Genomic DNA, 18,163 nt, shown 5'->3' with positions numbered 1-18,163 from the left:
ATAACAGTAGCGAGGCTATATACAGTGGCGAGGCTATATACAGGCACCGGTTAGTCAGGCTAATTGAGGTAGTATGTACATGTAGGTATGGTTAAAGTGACTATGCATATATGATAAACAGAGAGTAGCAGTTGCATAAAAGAGGGGTTCACGGGTGGTGGGTGGCAGGACACAATGCATATAGTCCGGGTAGCCAATCTGCAGAGGCACCGGTTAGTCGGGCTAATTGAGGTAGAATGTACATGAAATATATAGTTAAAGTGGCTATGCATATATGATAAACAGAGAGTAGCAGCAGTGTAAAAGAGGGGGGGACGACACAATGCAAATAGTCCGGGTAGTCATTTGATTACATGTTCAGGAGTCTTATGGCTTGGGGGTAAAAGCTGTTGAGAAGCCTTTTAGTCCTAGACTTGGCGCTCCGGTACCACTTGCCATGCGGTAGTAGTGAGAACAGTCTATGACTGGGGTGGGTGGGATCTTTGACAATTTTTAGGGCCTTCCTCTGACACCGTACACTCTGTAGTGCCTTGCGGTCGGAGGCCGAGCAGTTGCCGTACCAGGCAGTGATGCAACCAGTCAGGATGCTCTCGATGTTGCAGCTGTAGAAACTTTTGAAGATCTGAGGACCCGTGCCAAATCTTTTTAGATTCCTGAGGGGGAATATGCTTTGTCGTGCCCTCTTCACAACTGTGTTGGTGTGTTTGGACCATGTTAGTTTGTTGGTGATGTGGACACCAAGGAACTTGACGTTCTCAACCTGCTCCACTACAGCCACGTCGATGAGAATGGGGGCGTGCTTGGTCCTCCTTTTCCTGTAGTCCACAATCATCTCCTTAGTCTTGGTTACGTTGAGGGATAGGTTGTTATTCTAGCACCACCCGGCCAGGTCTCCGACCTCCCCCCTATAGGCTGTCTCGGCGTTGTCAGTGATCAGGCCTACCACTGTTGTGTCGTCTGCAAAATTGGAGTCATACCTGGCCACGCAGTCGTGGGTGAACAGGGAGTACAGGAGGGGACTGAGCACGCACCCCTGAGGGGCTCTAGTGTTGAGGATCAGCGTGGCAGACGTGTTGCTACCTACCCTCACCACCTGGGGGCAGCCCGTCAATAAGTCCAGGATCCAGTTGCAGAGAGAGGTGTTTAGTCCCAGGATCCTTAGCTTAGTGATGAGCTTTGAGGGTACTATGGTGTTGAACGCTGAACTGTAGTCAATGAATAGCATTCTCACGTAGGTGTTCCTTTTGTCCAGTGGGAAAATGCAGTGTAGAGTGCAGTAGAGATTGCATCATCTGTGGATCTGTTTGGGCGGTATGCAAATTGGAGTGGGTCTAGGGTTTCTGGGATAATGGTGTTGATGTGAGCCATTACCAGCCTTTCAAAGCACTTCATGGCTACGGACGTGAGTGCTACGGGTCTGTAGTCATTTAGGCAGGTTGCCTTAGTGTTCTTGGGCACAGGGACTATGGTGGTCTGCTTGAAATATGTTGGTATTACAGACTCAGACAGGGACATGCTGAAATTGTCAGTGAAGACACCTGCCAGTTGGTCAGCACATGTCCTGGTAATCCGTCTGGCCCCGCGGCCTTGTGAATGTTGACCCGTTTAAAAAGGTCTTACTCACGTCGGCTACGGAGAGCGTGATCACACAGTCATCCGGAACAGCTGATGCTCTCATGCATGCCTCAGTGTTGCTTGCCTCGAAGCGAGCATAAAAGTGATTTAGCTCGTCTGGTAGGTTTGTGTCACTGGGCAGCTCGTGGCTGTGCTTCTCTTTGTAGTCAGTAATAGTTTGCAAGCCCTGCCACATAAGACGAGCGTCGGAGCCGGTGTAGTACAATTCAATCTTAGCCCTGTATTGGTGCTTTGCCTGTTTGTTGATTTGTCGGAGGGCATAGCAGGATTTCTTATAAGCTTCCAGGTTAGAGTCACGCACCTTGAAAGCGGCAGCTCTACCCTTTAGCTCAGTGCGAATGTTGCCTGTAATCCATGGCTTCCGGTTGGGGTATGTACGTACAGTTACTGTGGGGACGACATCCTCGATGCAATTATTGATAAAGCCAGTGACTTGTGGTGTACTCCTCAATGCAATTGGAAGAATCCCGGAACATATTCCAGTCGGTGCTAGCAAAATAGTCCTGTAGCTTAGCATCTGCTTCATCTGACCACTTTTTTATAGACTGAGTCACTGATGTTTCCTGCTCTAATTTTTGCTTGTAAGCAGGAATTAGGAGGATAGAATTGTGGTCAGATTTACGAAATGGAGGGCGAAGGAGAGCTTTGTACGCATCTGTGTGTGTGGAGTACAGGTGATCTAGAATTTTTTACCTCTGGTTGCACATTTAACATGTTGATAGAAATGAGGTAAAACTGATTTAAGTTTCCCTGCATTAAAGTCTCCGGCAACTAGGAGCGCCGCCTCTGGTTGAGCGGTTTCCTGTTTGCTTATTTCCTTATTACAGCTGACAGAGTGCGGTCTTAGTGCCAGCGTCTGTCTGTGGTGGTAAATAAACAGCCATGAAAAATATAGATAAACTCTCTTGGCAAATAGTGTGGTCTGCAGTTTATCATAAGATACTCTCTACTTACTATACTCCAAAATCTAGAGACTTCCTTAGATTTCGCGCACCAGCTGTTTACAAATATGCACAGACCGCCCCCCCCTCGTCTTACCGGAGTGTGCTGTTCTATCTAGCCGGTGCAGCGTATATCTTGCTAGCTGAATATCCATGTCATCATTCAGCCACGATTCCGTGAAACATAAGATGTTACAGTTTATGTCCCGTTGGTAGGATATTCGTGATCGTACCTCATCTAATGTATTGTCCAATGATTGTAAATTGGCGAGTAATATTGACGGTAATGGCAGGTTTCCCACTCGCCTTCTCCGGATTTTTATGAGGCATCCCGCTCTGTGTCCTCTGTACCTGCGTCTCTTTCTCTTGCCAATAACGGGTATGTCGGCCTTGTCGGGTGTTCGCAGTATATCCTGTGCTTCCTGCTTGTGAAGAAAAAAAATCTTAGAAAAGTGCAATATGGTTATAGAAATACATTTATTAGAAATGAGCATCAAGATCATCACCATGCACTTTCACCTCCCTGTGAAGTTCACCATAATGTATGTAATCTGTAGCCTAATAAACAGCTTTTACAAATCCTAAAGGGAGGACCAAACAACACAGCCTGGACAGCCGCTAGTGGTCGCCATTTACCTGTCTTTTGACGGGTCCACTATCATCTGGACGCACATTGTAGGCTACGTCGGCTAGCACATTTATTCGGCCCTTGAGCCAGCAGGTACAACACTGCACATTGTACAAATGGACCAGAGCATGACTCTTTGTTAAGGATCACCTAATTGGCTGAACACTGTTAGCTACACCTAGCATAGAGGGGATTCTATTAATGGCTAAGGCCTGGCCCTAGTCAAAGTGTTGAAGTTGATTGCATTAGTGTTGGAACTGGGCTGCCTCGTGAGCCCGGTGCTCTGTTCGGAATACAAAAGTGACATAGGTTAAGCACGTGGAGTAATGAGTAGAATTCTGTGTTTTCACATGCAAAAGTGATTGCTTTGATAAAAACACTTTATTTACCTTCCAAATGAAAACTAGTTTGAACATTCTTAAACATATACTGAACAAAACTATAAACGCAACATGTAAAGTGTTAGTCCCATGTTTCATGAGCAGAAATAAAAGATCGCATTAATTTCCCATATGCACAAAATGTTTCTCTCAAATGTTGTGCACATATTTGTTTACATCCCTGTTAGTGAGCATCTCTCCTTTGCCAAGATAATCCATCCACCTAACATGTGGCATAAAAATAAGCTGATTAAACAGCATGATCATTACACAGGTGCACCTTGTGCTAGGGAAAATAAAAGGCCACACTAAAATGTGCAGTTCTCACAAAACACAATGCCACAGATGTCTTAAGTTTTGAGGGAGCGTGCAATTGGCGGTCAGGCCATCAAATCATTAGCATAATACATCACTCTTACAGAATTTCCACGTGGGCGAGGCTTTTGGAAATTTAATCAAAGCCTATTTGATGACAACTTGTTTTTAACCAGGACAGAATAATTCATAACTGACTTTTCCCTACATAACATAGGTACAGCAGATCCCCTTATTGTATGGGACTCTTTTAAATGTGCCTTTAGAGGCCATGCAATTTAAGACTCTGTACCATAGAGGTACAGAATACGTTAAAGGAAATACAAAAAGAAATGGAGGAACTTATTCAAGAAATAAGTGTATCAAGATAATATATAAGATCAAGATAATATAAAGACAAGTACTGGAAACAACAGAACACTATGAAAAATCAGGCCTGGTATTCATAGCTGACTTTGAAAAGGCTTTTGATAAAGTACGAATGGAATTTATAAATAAATGCCTGAAATATTTCAATATTAGAGAATCTCTTATACAATGGGTTAAATTTACAGTAGAAGTCGGAAGTTTACATACACTAAGTTGACTGTGCCGTTAAACAGCTTGGACAATTCCAGAAAATTATGTCATGGCTTTAGAAGCTTCTGATAGGCTAATTGACATCATTTGAGTCAATTGGAAGTGTACCTGTGGATGTATTTCAAGGCCTTCCTTCAAACGCAGTGCCTCTTTGCTTGACATCATGGGAAAATCTAAAGAAATCAGCCAATACTTCAGAAAAAAAACATTGTAGACCTTCACAAGTCTTGTTCATCCTTGGGAGCAATTTCCAAACGCCTGAAGGTACCACGTTCATCTGTACAAACAATAGTACGCAAGTATAAACACCATGGGACCACGGAGCCGTCATACCGCTCAGGAAGGAGACGCGTTGTGTCTCCTAGAGATGAACATATTTTGGTGCGAAAAGTGCAAATCAATCCCAGAACAGCAGCAAAGGACCTTGTGAAGATGCTGGAGGAAACAGGTACAAAAGTATCTAAATCCACAAATTAAACGAGTCCTATATCGACGTAACCTGAAAGGCCGCTCAGCAAGGAGGAAGCCACTGCTCCAAAACCACTATAAAAAGCCAGACTACGGTTTGCAACTGCACATGGGGACAAAGATCCTACTTTTTAGAGAAATGTCCTCTGGTCTGATGAAACAAAAATAGAGATGTTTGGCCATAATGACCATCGTTATGTTTGGAGGAAAAAGGGGGAGGCTTGCAAGGCAAATAACACCATTCCAACCGTGAAGCACGGGGGTGGCAGCATCATGTTGTGGGGGTGCTTTGCTGCAGGAGGGACTGGTGCACTTCACAAAATAGATGGCATCATTAGGTAGGAAAATGATGTGGATATATTGAAGCAACATCTCAAGACACCAGTCAGGAAGTTAAAGCTTGGTCGCAAATGGGTCTTCTAAATGGACAATGACTCCAAGCATACTTCCAAATTTGTGGCAAAATGGCTTAAGGACAACAAAGTCAAGGTACTGGAGTGGCCATCACAAAGCCCTGACCTCAATCCTATAGACAATTTGGGGCGCAGAACTGAAAAAGCGTGTGCGAACAAGGAGGCCTACAAACCTGACTCAGTTACACCAGCTCTGTCAGGAGGAATGGGCCAAAACTCACCCAACTTATTGTGGAAAGCTTGTGGAAGGCTATCCGAAACGTTTGACCCAAGTTAAACAATTTAAAAGCCAAATATTAACTGAGTGTATGTAAACTTCTGACCCACTGGAAATGTGATGAAAGAAATAAAAGCTGAAATAAATCACTCTACTATTATTCTGACATTTCACATTATTAAAATAAAGTGATGATCCTAATTTTTACTAGGATTAAATGTCAGGAATTGTGAAAAACTGAGTTTAAATGTATTTGGCTAAGGTGTATGTAAACTTCCGACTGCAACTATGTATAGTAACCCAAGCTGTAACCCTAGGTGTAACATAGTAAATCATGGCTACTTCTCAGAAAGTCTTAAACTGTCAAGAGGAGTAAAATAAGGTTGTCCACTATCGGTACATCTAATTATTATTACGGTCATCGAATTGCTAGCTATTAAAATTAGATCCAACAATAATATCAAAGGCCTAGAAATCAAGGGTTTGAAAACAAGAAGTCATTGTACGCAGATTCATATTTTCTTTCAAATCCACAATTTGGATCTCTCCACAACCTCATAGATGACCTAGATATTTTTTCTAACCTCTCTGGATTACAACCAAATTATGATAAGTGTACTAATATATTACGTATTGCATCCCCAAAAAACTTTTACATTTCCGAGTAGTTTACCAATAAAATATTCTGACGGTGAAGTGGACACTCAGGTTTCATATCCCCAAAAGAAAAAAAATTCTCATTACAATACATTTTAATAGAAAGTTGGCAAAAATAGATAAGCTCTTGCTACCGTGGAAAGGAAAATACCAGTCTATTTGGGGAAAAATCACCATGATTAACTCTTTATTCATAATACCAGTTTACCTATTTGCTTATGGCCTTGCCTACACCTAGTGACTTGTTTTTTACAGTACCAGGCAAAAGTTTGGACACAGCTACTCAGTCAAGGGATTTTCTTTATTTTTACTATTTTCTAAATTGTAGAATAATAGTGTTAAACAAATCCAAATATATTTTTGATTCTTCAAAGGAGCCACCCTTTGCCTTGACAGCTTTGCACACTCCTGGCTTTCTCTCAACCAGCTTCACCTGGAATGCTTTTCCAACAGTCTTGAAGGATTTCCGACATGCTGAGCACTTGTTGGCTGCTTTTCCTTCTCTCTGCGGTCCAACTCATTCCAAACCATCTCAATTGGGTTGAGGCCAGGTCATCTGACAACTGATTGGCTCAAACCCATTAAGGAAAGAAATTCCACAAATTAACTTCTAACAAGACATACCTGTTAATTGAAATGCATTCCAGATGAGTACCTTATGAAGCTGGTTGAGAGAATGCCAAGAGTGTGCAAAGCTGTCATCAAGGCAAAGGGTGCCTACTATGAAGATTCTCAAATATATTTTGATTTGTTAAACACTTTTTTGGTTACTACATGATTCTATATGCGTTATTTCATAGTTTGGATGTCGTCACTATTATTCTACAATGTAGAAAATAGTAAAAATAAATTAAAACCCTAAAAATTAGTAGGTGTGTCCAAACTTTTGACTGGCGCTGTATATATTTACAAAAAAAATATGGGGGATTGGAAATAATGCAGACAATTGCGCTGGTTGAAGCCACAATCTGCAATATTAAAGCTGATCTTCACACTAAAAATAAATAAAAGTTGAGGGAGCATGCAATTGGCATGCTGACTGCAGGAACATCCACCAGAGCTGTTGCCAGATAAGAAATTGACATTCAATTTACATTAAGCCGCCTCCAACGAGAATTTGGTAGTACGTACAACCGGCCTCACAACCGCAGACCACGTGAAACCACACCAGCCCCTCCACATCCGGCTTCTTCGCCTGCGGGATCATCTGAGACCAGCCACCCGAGCTCCGACTGGGAAAAATCGATTTGAACAGTCATCAAACTCGGAATTCCAACTCGGGAACTCGGGCTTCTTTCTAGAGTTCCAACTTTCCGACCTGAAGATCACTGATGTCATGATTTGACCTCGTATATTTCAGAGTATCCCAGTTTTTTTGAACGTGGCAACTGTGTAGGTGTAGAAACATGGTGTTCGGAATTCCATGATCAGATCTCTGTAATCAGAACACTGAAACTGCATGAGCTGTCAAGTCAACCGCCTGATAGAGGTCCTGGATGGCAGGGAGCTCAGCCCTAGTGATGTCCTTAGCTGTCCGCACAACCCTTTGTAGCGCCATGTGATCGAGGGGGGTGCTATTGCCATACCAAGCAGTGATGCAGCCAGTCAGTATGCCATTTAGCAGACGCTCTTATCTCTACCAACTGAGCTACAGTCAGAGGACTACCGTAAATTCCGGACTATAAGCCGCAACTTTTTCCCCAGGCTTTGAACCTCGCGGCTTAAACAATGACGTGGCTAATATATGGATTTTTCCAGCTTTCAATTTTTTTTCTCCAAAGAAATACATTCTGTGACGTGCTCAGTTTTTTGGCGGCATGAAGCTTGGTCTTAACGGGAGCTTGGTCTTAATGAGTCGATGATAAGACGTTGGAAACAGCAGCGTGAGGAATTGACTCTGTGCAAAAAGACAACTACCGGTAATGCTTACTGCTAATTTTTTGTTACAAGCCGTGTTTCGTTAAAGCCTATTTATTTTTGTTACAAGCCGTGTTTCGTTAAAGCCTATTTATTTTTGTTACAAGCCGTGTTTCGTTAAAGCCTGTGTAAAGTTAATTTGTTTCAATGTACCGGTAGGCACCTGCGGCTTATAGACATGTGCGGCTTATTTATGTTCAAAATAAAAATAAAAATGTAAATTCAGTGGATGCGGCTTATATTCAGGTGCGCTTAATAGTCCGGAAATTACGGTAAATAAATGCTTCAAATGAGTTTGCAAAAGTTTGTCAATATAGCTTATGACATTGCATATGTTTTGTGATTGCAATGTAATGTGTCCTGACCCTCTTATGACAAATGCAGGTTATACAACAAAAAGTGAACATACTTTGCAGGAGATTCTTGTTCCCTAGTCATGTTTTTTTGCTTGTCATTATCAACATACATAGAAAAAAATTCACACACAACTGGAGCTATCTAGTAAACACATTCAAACATTTTAAAAGATTTCTGGGTAAAAAACAAACAAGTAATACAATTCAGGTAGTTTCATTGTAAAAAATAACCATCCAATTAACCAGTCACTGTATTAAAAACAAAACATTGCAGATGGCATCAATTTCCATGCTGTTTTTAACCAAGGGTTAAGCCATATGAGAAAATTGTGCCTCTAGTATTCCTAAGCAAAATGTGAGCCTCCTCAAGGTTTCCCCATCAGCAGCATTTTGCTAGTGTTTGACAATGTAGACCCTTCTACCACACGGAGATCATGACTTTTATCATTTGTGTATTTTATGGTGTGATTTTAGGGAAGATGCCGTTGTGAAACTTCTCCCACAGTCCGAGCAATAGTATGGTTTCATTCCAGTGTGTCTCCTCTGATGATTTTTCAAATCTGTTGAAAAAGCAAAGCTTCTCTCGCACTGAGAGCACTGATATGGTTTCTCTCCGGTGTGAATTCTCTGATGCTGTGTTAAGTTTCCGAATGAAGAGAAGGCTTTGCCACAGTCAGAACAGCCGTAAGGCTTGTTGTCTACCCTGTGCACTCGCTGATGTGCCGTTAAAGAGTCTGCCCTAGCAAAACCCTTCCCACATTCAGTGCATAAGTGAGGCTTCTCCCCTTTATGAATTTGCTGATGTGTTTTGAGGTGATGTGATCTGGAAAAGCCTGTCCCACAATCAGGGCACTTGTATGGTTTCTCTCCGGTGTGCACCCGCTGGTGTTTTTGCATGTTGCCAAAATGTGAGAACCCCTTTCCGCATTCAGGACAGTTGAAAGGCTTCTTTCCTGCATGCACAGTGCTCTCATGCGATTTGAGGTTTCCCAATTGAGAGAACCGCTTTCCGCACTGAGAGCAGGGATAGAGTTTCTCTTTGGTGGGGTGCTGCACCCTCTCTGAAGTATGAACTCTCTTGTGTATGTTTAAGATGTCTGACCTAGCAAATAACTTCCCGCACACAGAGCATTTGTATGGTTTCTCTACACTGTGAATTTTCGCATGTTTTTTAAAATAGTCTAACCTTGCGAAACTCTTCCCGCATTGAATACAGCCATAGCGTTTCTCTCCTGTATGTGTTTTATTGTGTAATTTCAGATGTCCCAATTGGGAAAAACCCTTTCCGCACAGAGAGCAGTTGTACGGTCTGTCTGATTTCGGCAGCTCTCTGTCCGATTCCCCTGACTCCGAGGAAGTCTTCCCACTGTCGGAGTGTGAGTTTGGGCTCCCTCCTGGCCCTGGCCCTGACAAAAACAAACAAGATCTTGAGTTAGACAAATAGAGCTTAGTAAATCTCCACATGATAAATTGTCATGTGACCAATCCAAATCAGGGCTCTAGACTCCCTATTCCTAGGTTTAAGTTAGTGTAGGGGACTGATTTAGACCTGGGACAACAGTTGGGAACAATTAATTATCTGGTAGAACAGAAAACCAGCATTACTCTGGACCTTGCCAGGTAAAAGGCGCTGAATGGTCAATCCAACGTCTGCATTGGCCGTGCAGTATTTACGCTCATACTTCTTGTGCTTCGCGAAGCAGCGCAGAGCTGTTGTCATGGAAGTGAGTTTGTGTTTATACAGGAACTCCCGCCCCCACCTACCATCAACCAAACATGTCAATGCAGAGCTATACAGAACCTCCGCATTGTTACAAAATTTGGGATGCACATGGCGATGTGGTTCGGAACTCAATTTGGCCTCTGCATGCCTCCACCATTGCGTCGCACCCTTTTTACAAGTCACAAGTAAGTCTCAAGTCTTAGCACTCAAGTCCTGAATATTGAGTTGAGTCCTTAAGTCATGTGCTCTTCACCAAATTGAATAGAATTTCATATTTTTAACAAGAGTAATAGTTAGTATATTAAATTGACGCAAATCATGAATGCTTTTAAAAATATATATATTTATTACTTTCCAAATAAACTTCCTATTTTCATGAAAATATATGGGTAGCCATGAGAGAAACATCAATGAAACAAAATTAATATTCTAGTGCTCTCTCTCTCCAGATATACTCTAGACACCGAAAACAATCCTGCCATAAAGTTACAAGAATTTAATAACTTCTACGTGATCGGTGTCCCTTCCATGGGACGGTAGTGCTAACGTAGGCTAGTTTAATTAGCATGAGGTTGTAAGTAACAAGAACATTTCCCAGGACATAGACATATCTGATATATCTGGCAGGAAGCTTAAATTCTTGTTAATATAACTGCACTGTCCAATTTACAGTAGCTATCACAGTGAAATAATTCCATGCCATTGTTTGAGGAGTGCACAATTTTGAACATGAAAAGTTATTAATAAACAAATTAGGCACATTTGATACAACATTTAGAACAGAAATGAAATGGTTAATTGGATCAGTTGAAAACTTTACACACTGCTGCCATCAAGTGGCCAAAATCTAAATTGCACCTGGGCTGGAATAACACATTATGGCCTCTCTCTTGCATTTCAAAGGTACAAAAAAAATACAAAAGAACGTTTTTTTTTTTATTTGTATTATCTTTTAACAGATCTATTGTGTTATATTCTCCTACATTCCTTTCACATTTCCACAAACTTCAAAGTGTTTCCTTTCAAATGGTACCAAAAATATGCATATCTTTGCTTCAGGGCCTGAGCTACAGGCAATTAGATTTGGGTATGTCATTTTAGGCGAAAATTGGAAAAAAGGGGCAGATCCTAAAAGGTACATCAAAACAACTGCTACTGAACTTCAAGTAGGCCTACAATTTGAACACTGGCCTGAATGTCTGAGAAAAAAATACAGATCCCAAAGATGGGAGATAAAACCTTAACTTGGAGACTACGTGTGTGTGTGTGTGATGCACAAACAAACAGTTTCGTTTTTTCTCTTATCTCAGGGCCCTATAACGCTTTGCATTTGCAAAAGACCTAATTCGATAAAAGTCTGTCAAAAAATAATTGAGGCAGCAGTAGCACCGCACTGTCCACCCCCCGTCCCCCACCGCCATAGCGATCGACTATCGAGGCTGGCTTGTACACAATCGCCCAACCTTAACAGTAAGCTAATGTATGTCAATGGTTTTGGGAACAGCCATAACATCAGGCAGGATTTACAGCTTCAAATGTCGAACAAAGTTGGAGGTTGTTGCTCCGCAGTCTGTAATTTTCTTCTCGCATGTTTTCCAAGTTGCAATCTGTTTTTTGTTGACTACAGCGTAGTCTTTATATCCAAAAATAATAATTTGGGGTATCATCTTTCCAAGGGCTCCGTCGGAATTCACCTGCCGACGTTCCTCTGCACTGCCACGCGCAACTTTTTCTCCGCTGGCACAATTTGATTGGCTGCTGTCTGATTCAAACTGTAATCCTTTAAATGAAGAATTGATGCGCTGCACACTTTTTTTTAATAGCATCATTTTTTATATTTGGGCTTGGGGAGGGTATCAAGTCAGTTCAAGTCAAAAGGCTCAAGTCCAAGTTAAGTCACGAGTCATTGGTGTTAAAGTCAAAGTCGAGTTGCAAGTCTTTTGTCAAGTTGAGTCAATTTTGTCAAGTTGAGTCTAAAATCATCATACGTGACTCGAGTCCAAGTCATGTGACGAGTCCACACCTCTGATATATCATACACTGCATTTGAGGAAACAATGGATAAGTAATTTGGCTTTGAATGTTGATCAACTTATAAACTCACTTGAGAAAACCATCTTTCAATGTACTACTATTAGAGAACCCTTCTTTGTCTACACCCATTCAACATTATTCACACCCTCTTAAGCCTTAGCCCCACCCATCTCTTTAAGGGTTGATCTAACTGTTCTGTACTAACTTGCCATCTACTTCCAGACATCTACGAGAGAGAGAACAGCTCACTGAACATTACTTACCCTAGCAGAGCTGGTTAGGCTGTTATGTTATCCAGACCGTTAGTGACTGCAACTGTGCCGTCAGATTGTCCGTTTGTAAATTCAGAGCGTTTTGCGTTCAGAGCACACTGGATGCTCTGGCCAATAAGTAGGCTTGTTCTGAAAGCTCTGACCTCACAACTACAGTCAAGCACCCAAGCTAATTGGCTAGCTACTTCCAGATACATAATGAGAGAACACCCCACTCTGACCATTTTACTCACCCTAGCAGAGCTGGTTAGGCTGTTTTCATGTTATCCAGAGCATTAGTGACTAAATGTGCTGCTGGCAACAATGAATTACACTTTGTTGCTGACACCGGATATATTCAACTATTCATTGGGTGTTGAGCATTCAAAAAGGAATCAGTTATTCTGCGCTCTGGCACACTAAGACAAGCTTCTTTTGTTAAGAAATGTAGCTAGATAGCTAGCTAGGTAAACAATGAATCCAATGCATAACGTAACGTTAGTTAGCAAGCAAGCCAGCTAACGTTAGCTAGCTAGCTAACAGTACACTAACTTGAAATATAAATACTTTGTCAAAATTAGAGTGGAGTCTTTTGTTAAGACATCTAGCTAGCTAAACAATGGACCATAATCACAACTCATGACGTTACTACCCTGCATGAATCTGCAGCTAGCTAACCAACCAGGTTCTATGGCTATAACTAGTCAAGGAAATGTGTCTGAGATACAAAGAATAAGATCATACACAACGTTAGCTAGCGACCCAGCCAGCTAACATTAGTTAGCTAACAGTACACTTGAAATGAAACCACTTTCTGTCAAAATTAGAAACATGTAATATCTGAAAATGTAGCTAGCTAGACTATCTTATCAGTCAGTATACATGGTTGGACGCATCTCCTGTCTAATGCCATACATGGTTGCTCTTAGTTTGACAATGTATCCAGACTGGTATTTTCTCCATCTCCTTAGCTATCATTCTCCAGCTAAAGTTAACTGGCTAACAGTAAACTTTAACTTGACATTAGATTTATGCAGTTTTACTACGCGATACATTTTCAAAAAGCAGCGTTCGACACGATTACCTAGCCATACTGACCAGCTCCAATAAACAGATACGTGCTATATGGCAGACCAATCCAAACTCATCTCTCGGCATGTCTAGCCCACTCATTATCTCAGCCAATCATGGCTAGCGGGAAGGTTGCTCACTTTTTCTGTGGCTAAACCAACTAAGCTTGTAATTTAACAATTTTATTTGTATTTACAGATGGCATACAAGTTTGATATTAAGGCACATGAAAGTTCACATGTTCGAGAATGAATTTAAAATGTATAAGAAATGCAAACGGCCCTCCTGTGAAGTCGTGACTTGCGACATACGCCTAGTTTCCTGAATCGGGTCACGAATCTTAAAGGAAAGTTATGCTTGAATGGGAGAGACTAAGGCAGGGGTCTCAAAATCATTCCATGGAGGGCCCAGAATCTGCAGGTTCTTAGATTTTCCTTTCAATTAAGCCCTAGACCACCAGGTGTGGGGAGTTCCTTACTAATTAGTGACATTAATCAATCAAGTATTTTGTTAATGATATAGCCTTGTTCTGTTCAATGTTCTCTACCTATATAGTACTCTTAAGACCCCCAATCCATGTTAAGTTCAAAAGAATACAAGATATAAATTGCTGACACCAATTCAAACCAATGAAGGTTCGGAACTTTAAAGCCAATTATCTCAGAATCATCTTTTTGCAGGTAGAACCTTGTACTGTAGCTCTCGAATTCCCTTCTCAGAGAAGGACATGTACACTTCAACGGGAGGGAAAGAAGGCAACCCTGGTCCTGGAGTGCTGCAAGCACTTCATGTTTTTGATTTAACTGACCTGGAAGACCAGGTGTGTTCATTTTTAGCTCAGTTGGTCAGGGCTGCGTTCAGTACATAAAAACGTAATAGAATGTTCAACTGAATAGAAGCCATGCTGTACAGAACGACCAGTTGAAAAACAGGGAAGGGCTGGGTTGCGAGTTCAAAATGCACCTCTGCCCTTTAAATACGTCACTCGTTGTTTGAAGCCACACCCCGGCACACCCACTGAACAGAGCAAACGTTTCTCAAAGTCTGTTCAAGAACGTTTTGGGAAAAACGTGTCGTTCAGTAGAAAACGTTCCGCAACGTAGCAAACGTTCAAGCGAACTGAACGCACCCCTGGTCAGAGCCTAGTTGGAACAAAATCCAGCAATACCTGTGGGATTCCAGGAACAGGATTGCCTACCCCTGCAATAGCGTGTGGCCCACTTATTATGCCAATATTCACGGATTTGTTTTCTCTATGTAATCAAAATGCAATTAACCAGTCCCATAATTCATCTTCCACATCAGAATAAACTAAAGTAAATAGCAAATTAAGAAATTATCCAGTAATAATCCCCAGCCACCACTCTTACTTTGATAACTGAAATCGCCATTGTCCTCTTCTTCTTTGACTTTCAACTCCGTCGGTTGGTATTTATTCACCGATGTCCTGCCATGAGGCTGTGTAGATAAATGTATAGATTAATGAGCACGAACGCATTTTATTTAAAAAAAGCACGAGTAGCCTATATCGCGCTCAAAATCCTACAAGCACTCCACGTGAAGTGTGTCTCCTGCCTCAAAGTTGTAGCAGACATTAACCAAAGCAATGGTGAAACAGGCATACCAAACTTACCTCTTCTTCCATTGCGTCCCGTAAAATCTAGTAAAGAAAATTAAGCCTATGTAAGAGGCTATTATTTTGAGCAACTTTGTGTTAAAGTAAAGTCTGTAGGCTAGTCTGTGTCCGGTAAAGCGTTGACTAACGATGTAAGCGCTTCCATGGGGCAGAAGTCCGCTTGTTGTTGTGATTCTAGATGGCCGGGACGTCACGCTCCAGGAAATCGATGAATCCGGGAGAAAGAGAGCGCGCTTGTTTGAAAAAAAGGAAATCGTCGTGGTTGCCTTTGATAAAGAACATCAAGATGAAGCAGCTGCTTTACAAGTGGGACGCACTGTTGAGCGCTACATCCGGAGGGGTCTGTGCTGATTTTAGGGAGATTGTGAGGTGGTAGGTGTGGAAGTTCTCGGAAGAATTCTGGATGGCCAGATTGCTAGCAAGAATGACAAGAAGCTACCATGTGGGGAATGTTAGTGGCTCATTTAATCTCGTTCTTGATACCATGTCTTGAGGTGTTTTGACTGATTTCATGTCAATGCTATATGGTTTAAAATGGCTAGCTAGCTAACCAATAACTGTAATGACGTATTTGAGACAAGTGCTCATTGTGCGAATGTATTTGTTTTCAATAAACATTGGAGATGAAATAGGGAAATGGTTCCAATCGTTTATCCACCGTTCATTTTTCCCATTTGAGGATTTTAGAAACACTTAAAGGACTCTGTTTTGTTTAGGATTACCCTGGCGTGACGTTTTGATAACCGGGTAAATCTTTCTAGGACAAGGTGACTTTTATTAATAGTCTGTATTTACTCCCCCCAAAATGAAATGCTAATTAGCTGCAAATATGGCTACTATAAAGAACTACAAATGCCATGATGATCTGGACGAGACTGCTGAATCCAGGCAAAGGTAAAAAAACTGGATTAACTATGAATAAACTGGCAAAAAAAAATGTAATGGACAATTCTGTGAACTGTCTTGTGCACGTTTTAAATTGACAGTACCCGTTAGCAAATGTGTCATCTAGAGAACGTGCAGGGATTTGACGTCTACTTTGATGCTAATTAGGATTTTTGAATCAGATGAAATAGAGCCAAATATATTAAGTCACCTTGTCCGAGAGAGATTTACATAGTTATCAAAACGTCACGCAAGGGTAAGCCTACACAAAACACAGCCTTTATGTCTTTCTAAAAGCCTTAGTGTTTCTAAAATCTTTTCTTTGGGAAAAATGAATGGTGGAAAAACAATTGGAACCATTTCCCTGTTTGAGCTAGGTTTTATGGGTATTATGACACCTTCACTGTGGGGCTCTATTGCAAACATAATGGATGCTTTGGAGTGGATTATTTAACACGGGCTTCTTTCTTTTCACCTTTTCATACAGACCAGTAAATGTGGAGTGAATGCAATGTTGCTGATCCTGTATTTTCAAGTATTGTGGTGGCAGCATCCTGCCACCAGACAGCAATATTCAAACCTTCTCTGATTTTCAAGCAGATTTAAAGGCCCAGGTTGGTCAAAATTCAGCTTTGCCTGTGTTTTATATAATTTTGTACAACAGCTGATAAAACTAATGCTGCAAAAGTGTGACATCAGTGTTATTTCCTGATAGTTGCTCGTTGAAAATACAATCTACACAGAACCTTATAAATCAGCAGGTTTACATGGGCGGGAGTTTCAGCTTTCCATGGTGACATCACCATGCAGTAAATTTGTTAATTCTGACAGCCTACCCCGGGAAACGCTGTGACAATTATGCACCGCCCTATGGGACTCCCAATCAGGGCCAGATGTGATACAGCCTGGAATAGAACCAGGGTCTGTAGTGACACCTCTAGCACTGAGATGCAGTGCCTTAGACCGCTGCGCCACTCGGGAGGCCAAATGTTAATGCCAAAGACACACCAGAATGGCTTTCCAAGTTGACTGAGCCTGAATGGTCCAGTCTGTGACTTAAAGGCCCAAATGCAGCATCGTTCCACATTTTAATATTAACTGTGAAACTATGCAAGAAATACAAATAAACTACTAAACAAAACAACAAACCGTGATGAAGAGCTGCAACATACACTAACTCAAAATATAATCTCCTACAAACCCAGGTGGGATAAACAACTACTTAAATATGATCCCCAATTAGAGACAACGATGACCAGCTGCCTCTAATTGGAGATCATTCAACAAAAAAAAACATAGAAAAATAGAAACTAGAACCACACAACATAGAAAATGTAAACTAGACAAAACCCCCTGACACGCCCTGACCTACTATACCATAGAAAATAAAAGCTTTCTATGGTCAGGACGTGACACTTTTACGTTACAGCCTTATTCTAAAATATATCTTTTTAAATCCTCAGTAATCTACATACAATACCCCATGACGACAAAGCGAAATCATACCTTATTTGCATAAGTATACAGACCCTTTGCTATGAAACTCGAAATTGAGCTCAGGTGCATCCTGTTTCCATTGATCATCCTTGATGTTACTACAACTTGGAGGTCACCTGTGGTAAATTCAATTAATTGGACATGACTTGGAAAGGCACACCCCCATCTATATAAAAGGTCCCCCAGTTGACAGTGTATGTCAGAGCAAAAACCAAGCCATGAGGTTGAAGGAATTATACGTTGAGCTCTGAGACAGGATTGTGTCGAGGCACAGATCTGGGGAAGGGTATCAAAACATTTCTGCAGCATTGAAGTACCCCAAGAACACAGTGGCCTCCATTCTTAAATGGAAGAAGTTTGTAACCACCTCTTCCTAGAGCTGGCCAAACTGAGCAATTGGGGGAGAAGGGCCTTGGTCAGGGAGGTCACAAAGAACCCGATGCTCACTCTGACAGAGCTCCAGAGTTCCTCTGTGGAGATTGGAGAAACTTCCAGAAGGACAACCATCTCTGCAGCACTCCACCAATCAGGCCTTTATGTTAGAGTGGCCAGACAGAAGC

At 41.6% G+C, this 18,163-nt stretch overlaps 1 protein-coding gene across 1 annotated transcript; it reads right to left on the bottom strand.

The window, feature by feature from the left end:
- Positions 1–8,645: 8,645 nt before the first annotated feature.
- LOC106579132 (zinc finger protein 239) lies at positions 8,646–15,747 on the bottom strand. The gene is made up of 3 exons (XM_014158721.2): positions 15,219–15,747; positions 14,956–15,043; positions 8,646–9,912 (listed from the first exon to the last, which is right to left on the bottom strand). The coding sequence occupies exons 1-3, from the start codon at positions 15,228–15,230 to the stop codon at positions 8,951–8,953; spliced, it is 1,062 nt and encodes a 353-aa protein (XP_014014196.1). The 5' UTR covers positions 15,231–15,747; the 3' UTR covers positions 8,646–8,950.
- Positions 15,748–18,163: the final 2,416 nt, after the last annotated feature.

The sequence above is a fragment of the Salmo salar genome, chromosome ssa19, assembly GCF_905237065.1.
Source record: "Salmo salar chromosome ssa19, Ssal_v3.1, whole genome shotgun sequence".
NCBI lineage: Eukaryota > Metazoa > Chordata > Actinopteri > Salmoniformes > Salmonidae > Salmo > Salmo salar.
Note: the sequence above shows the minus strand (reverse complement) of the source record. Positions and strands in the feature narration are given on the sequence as shown.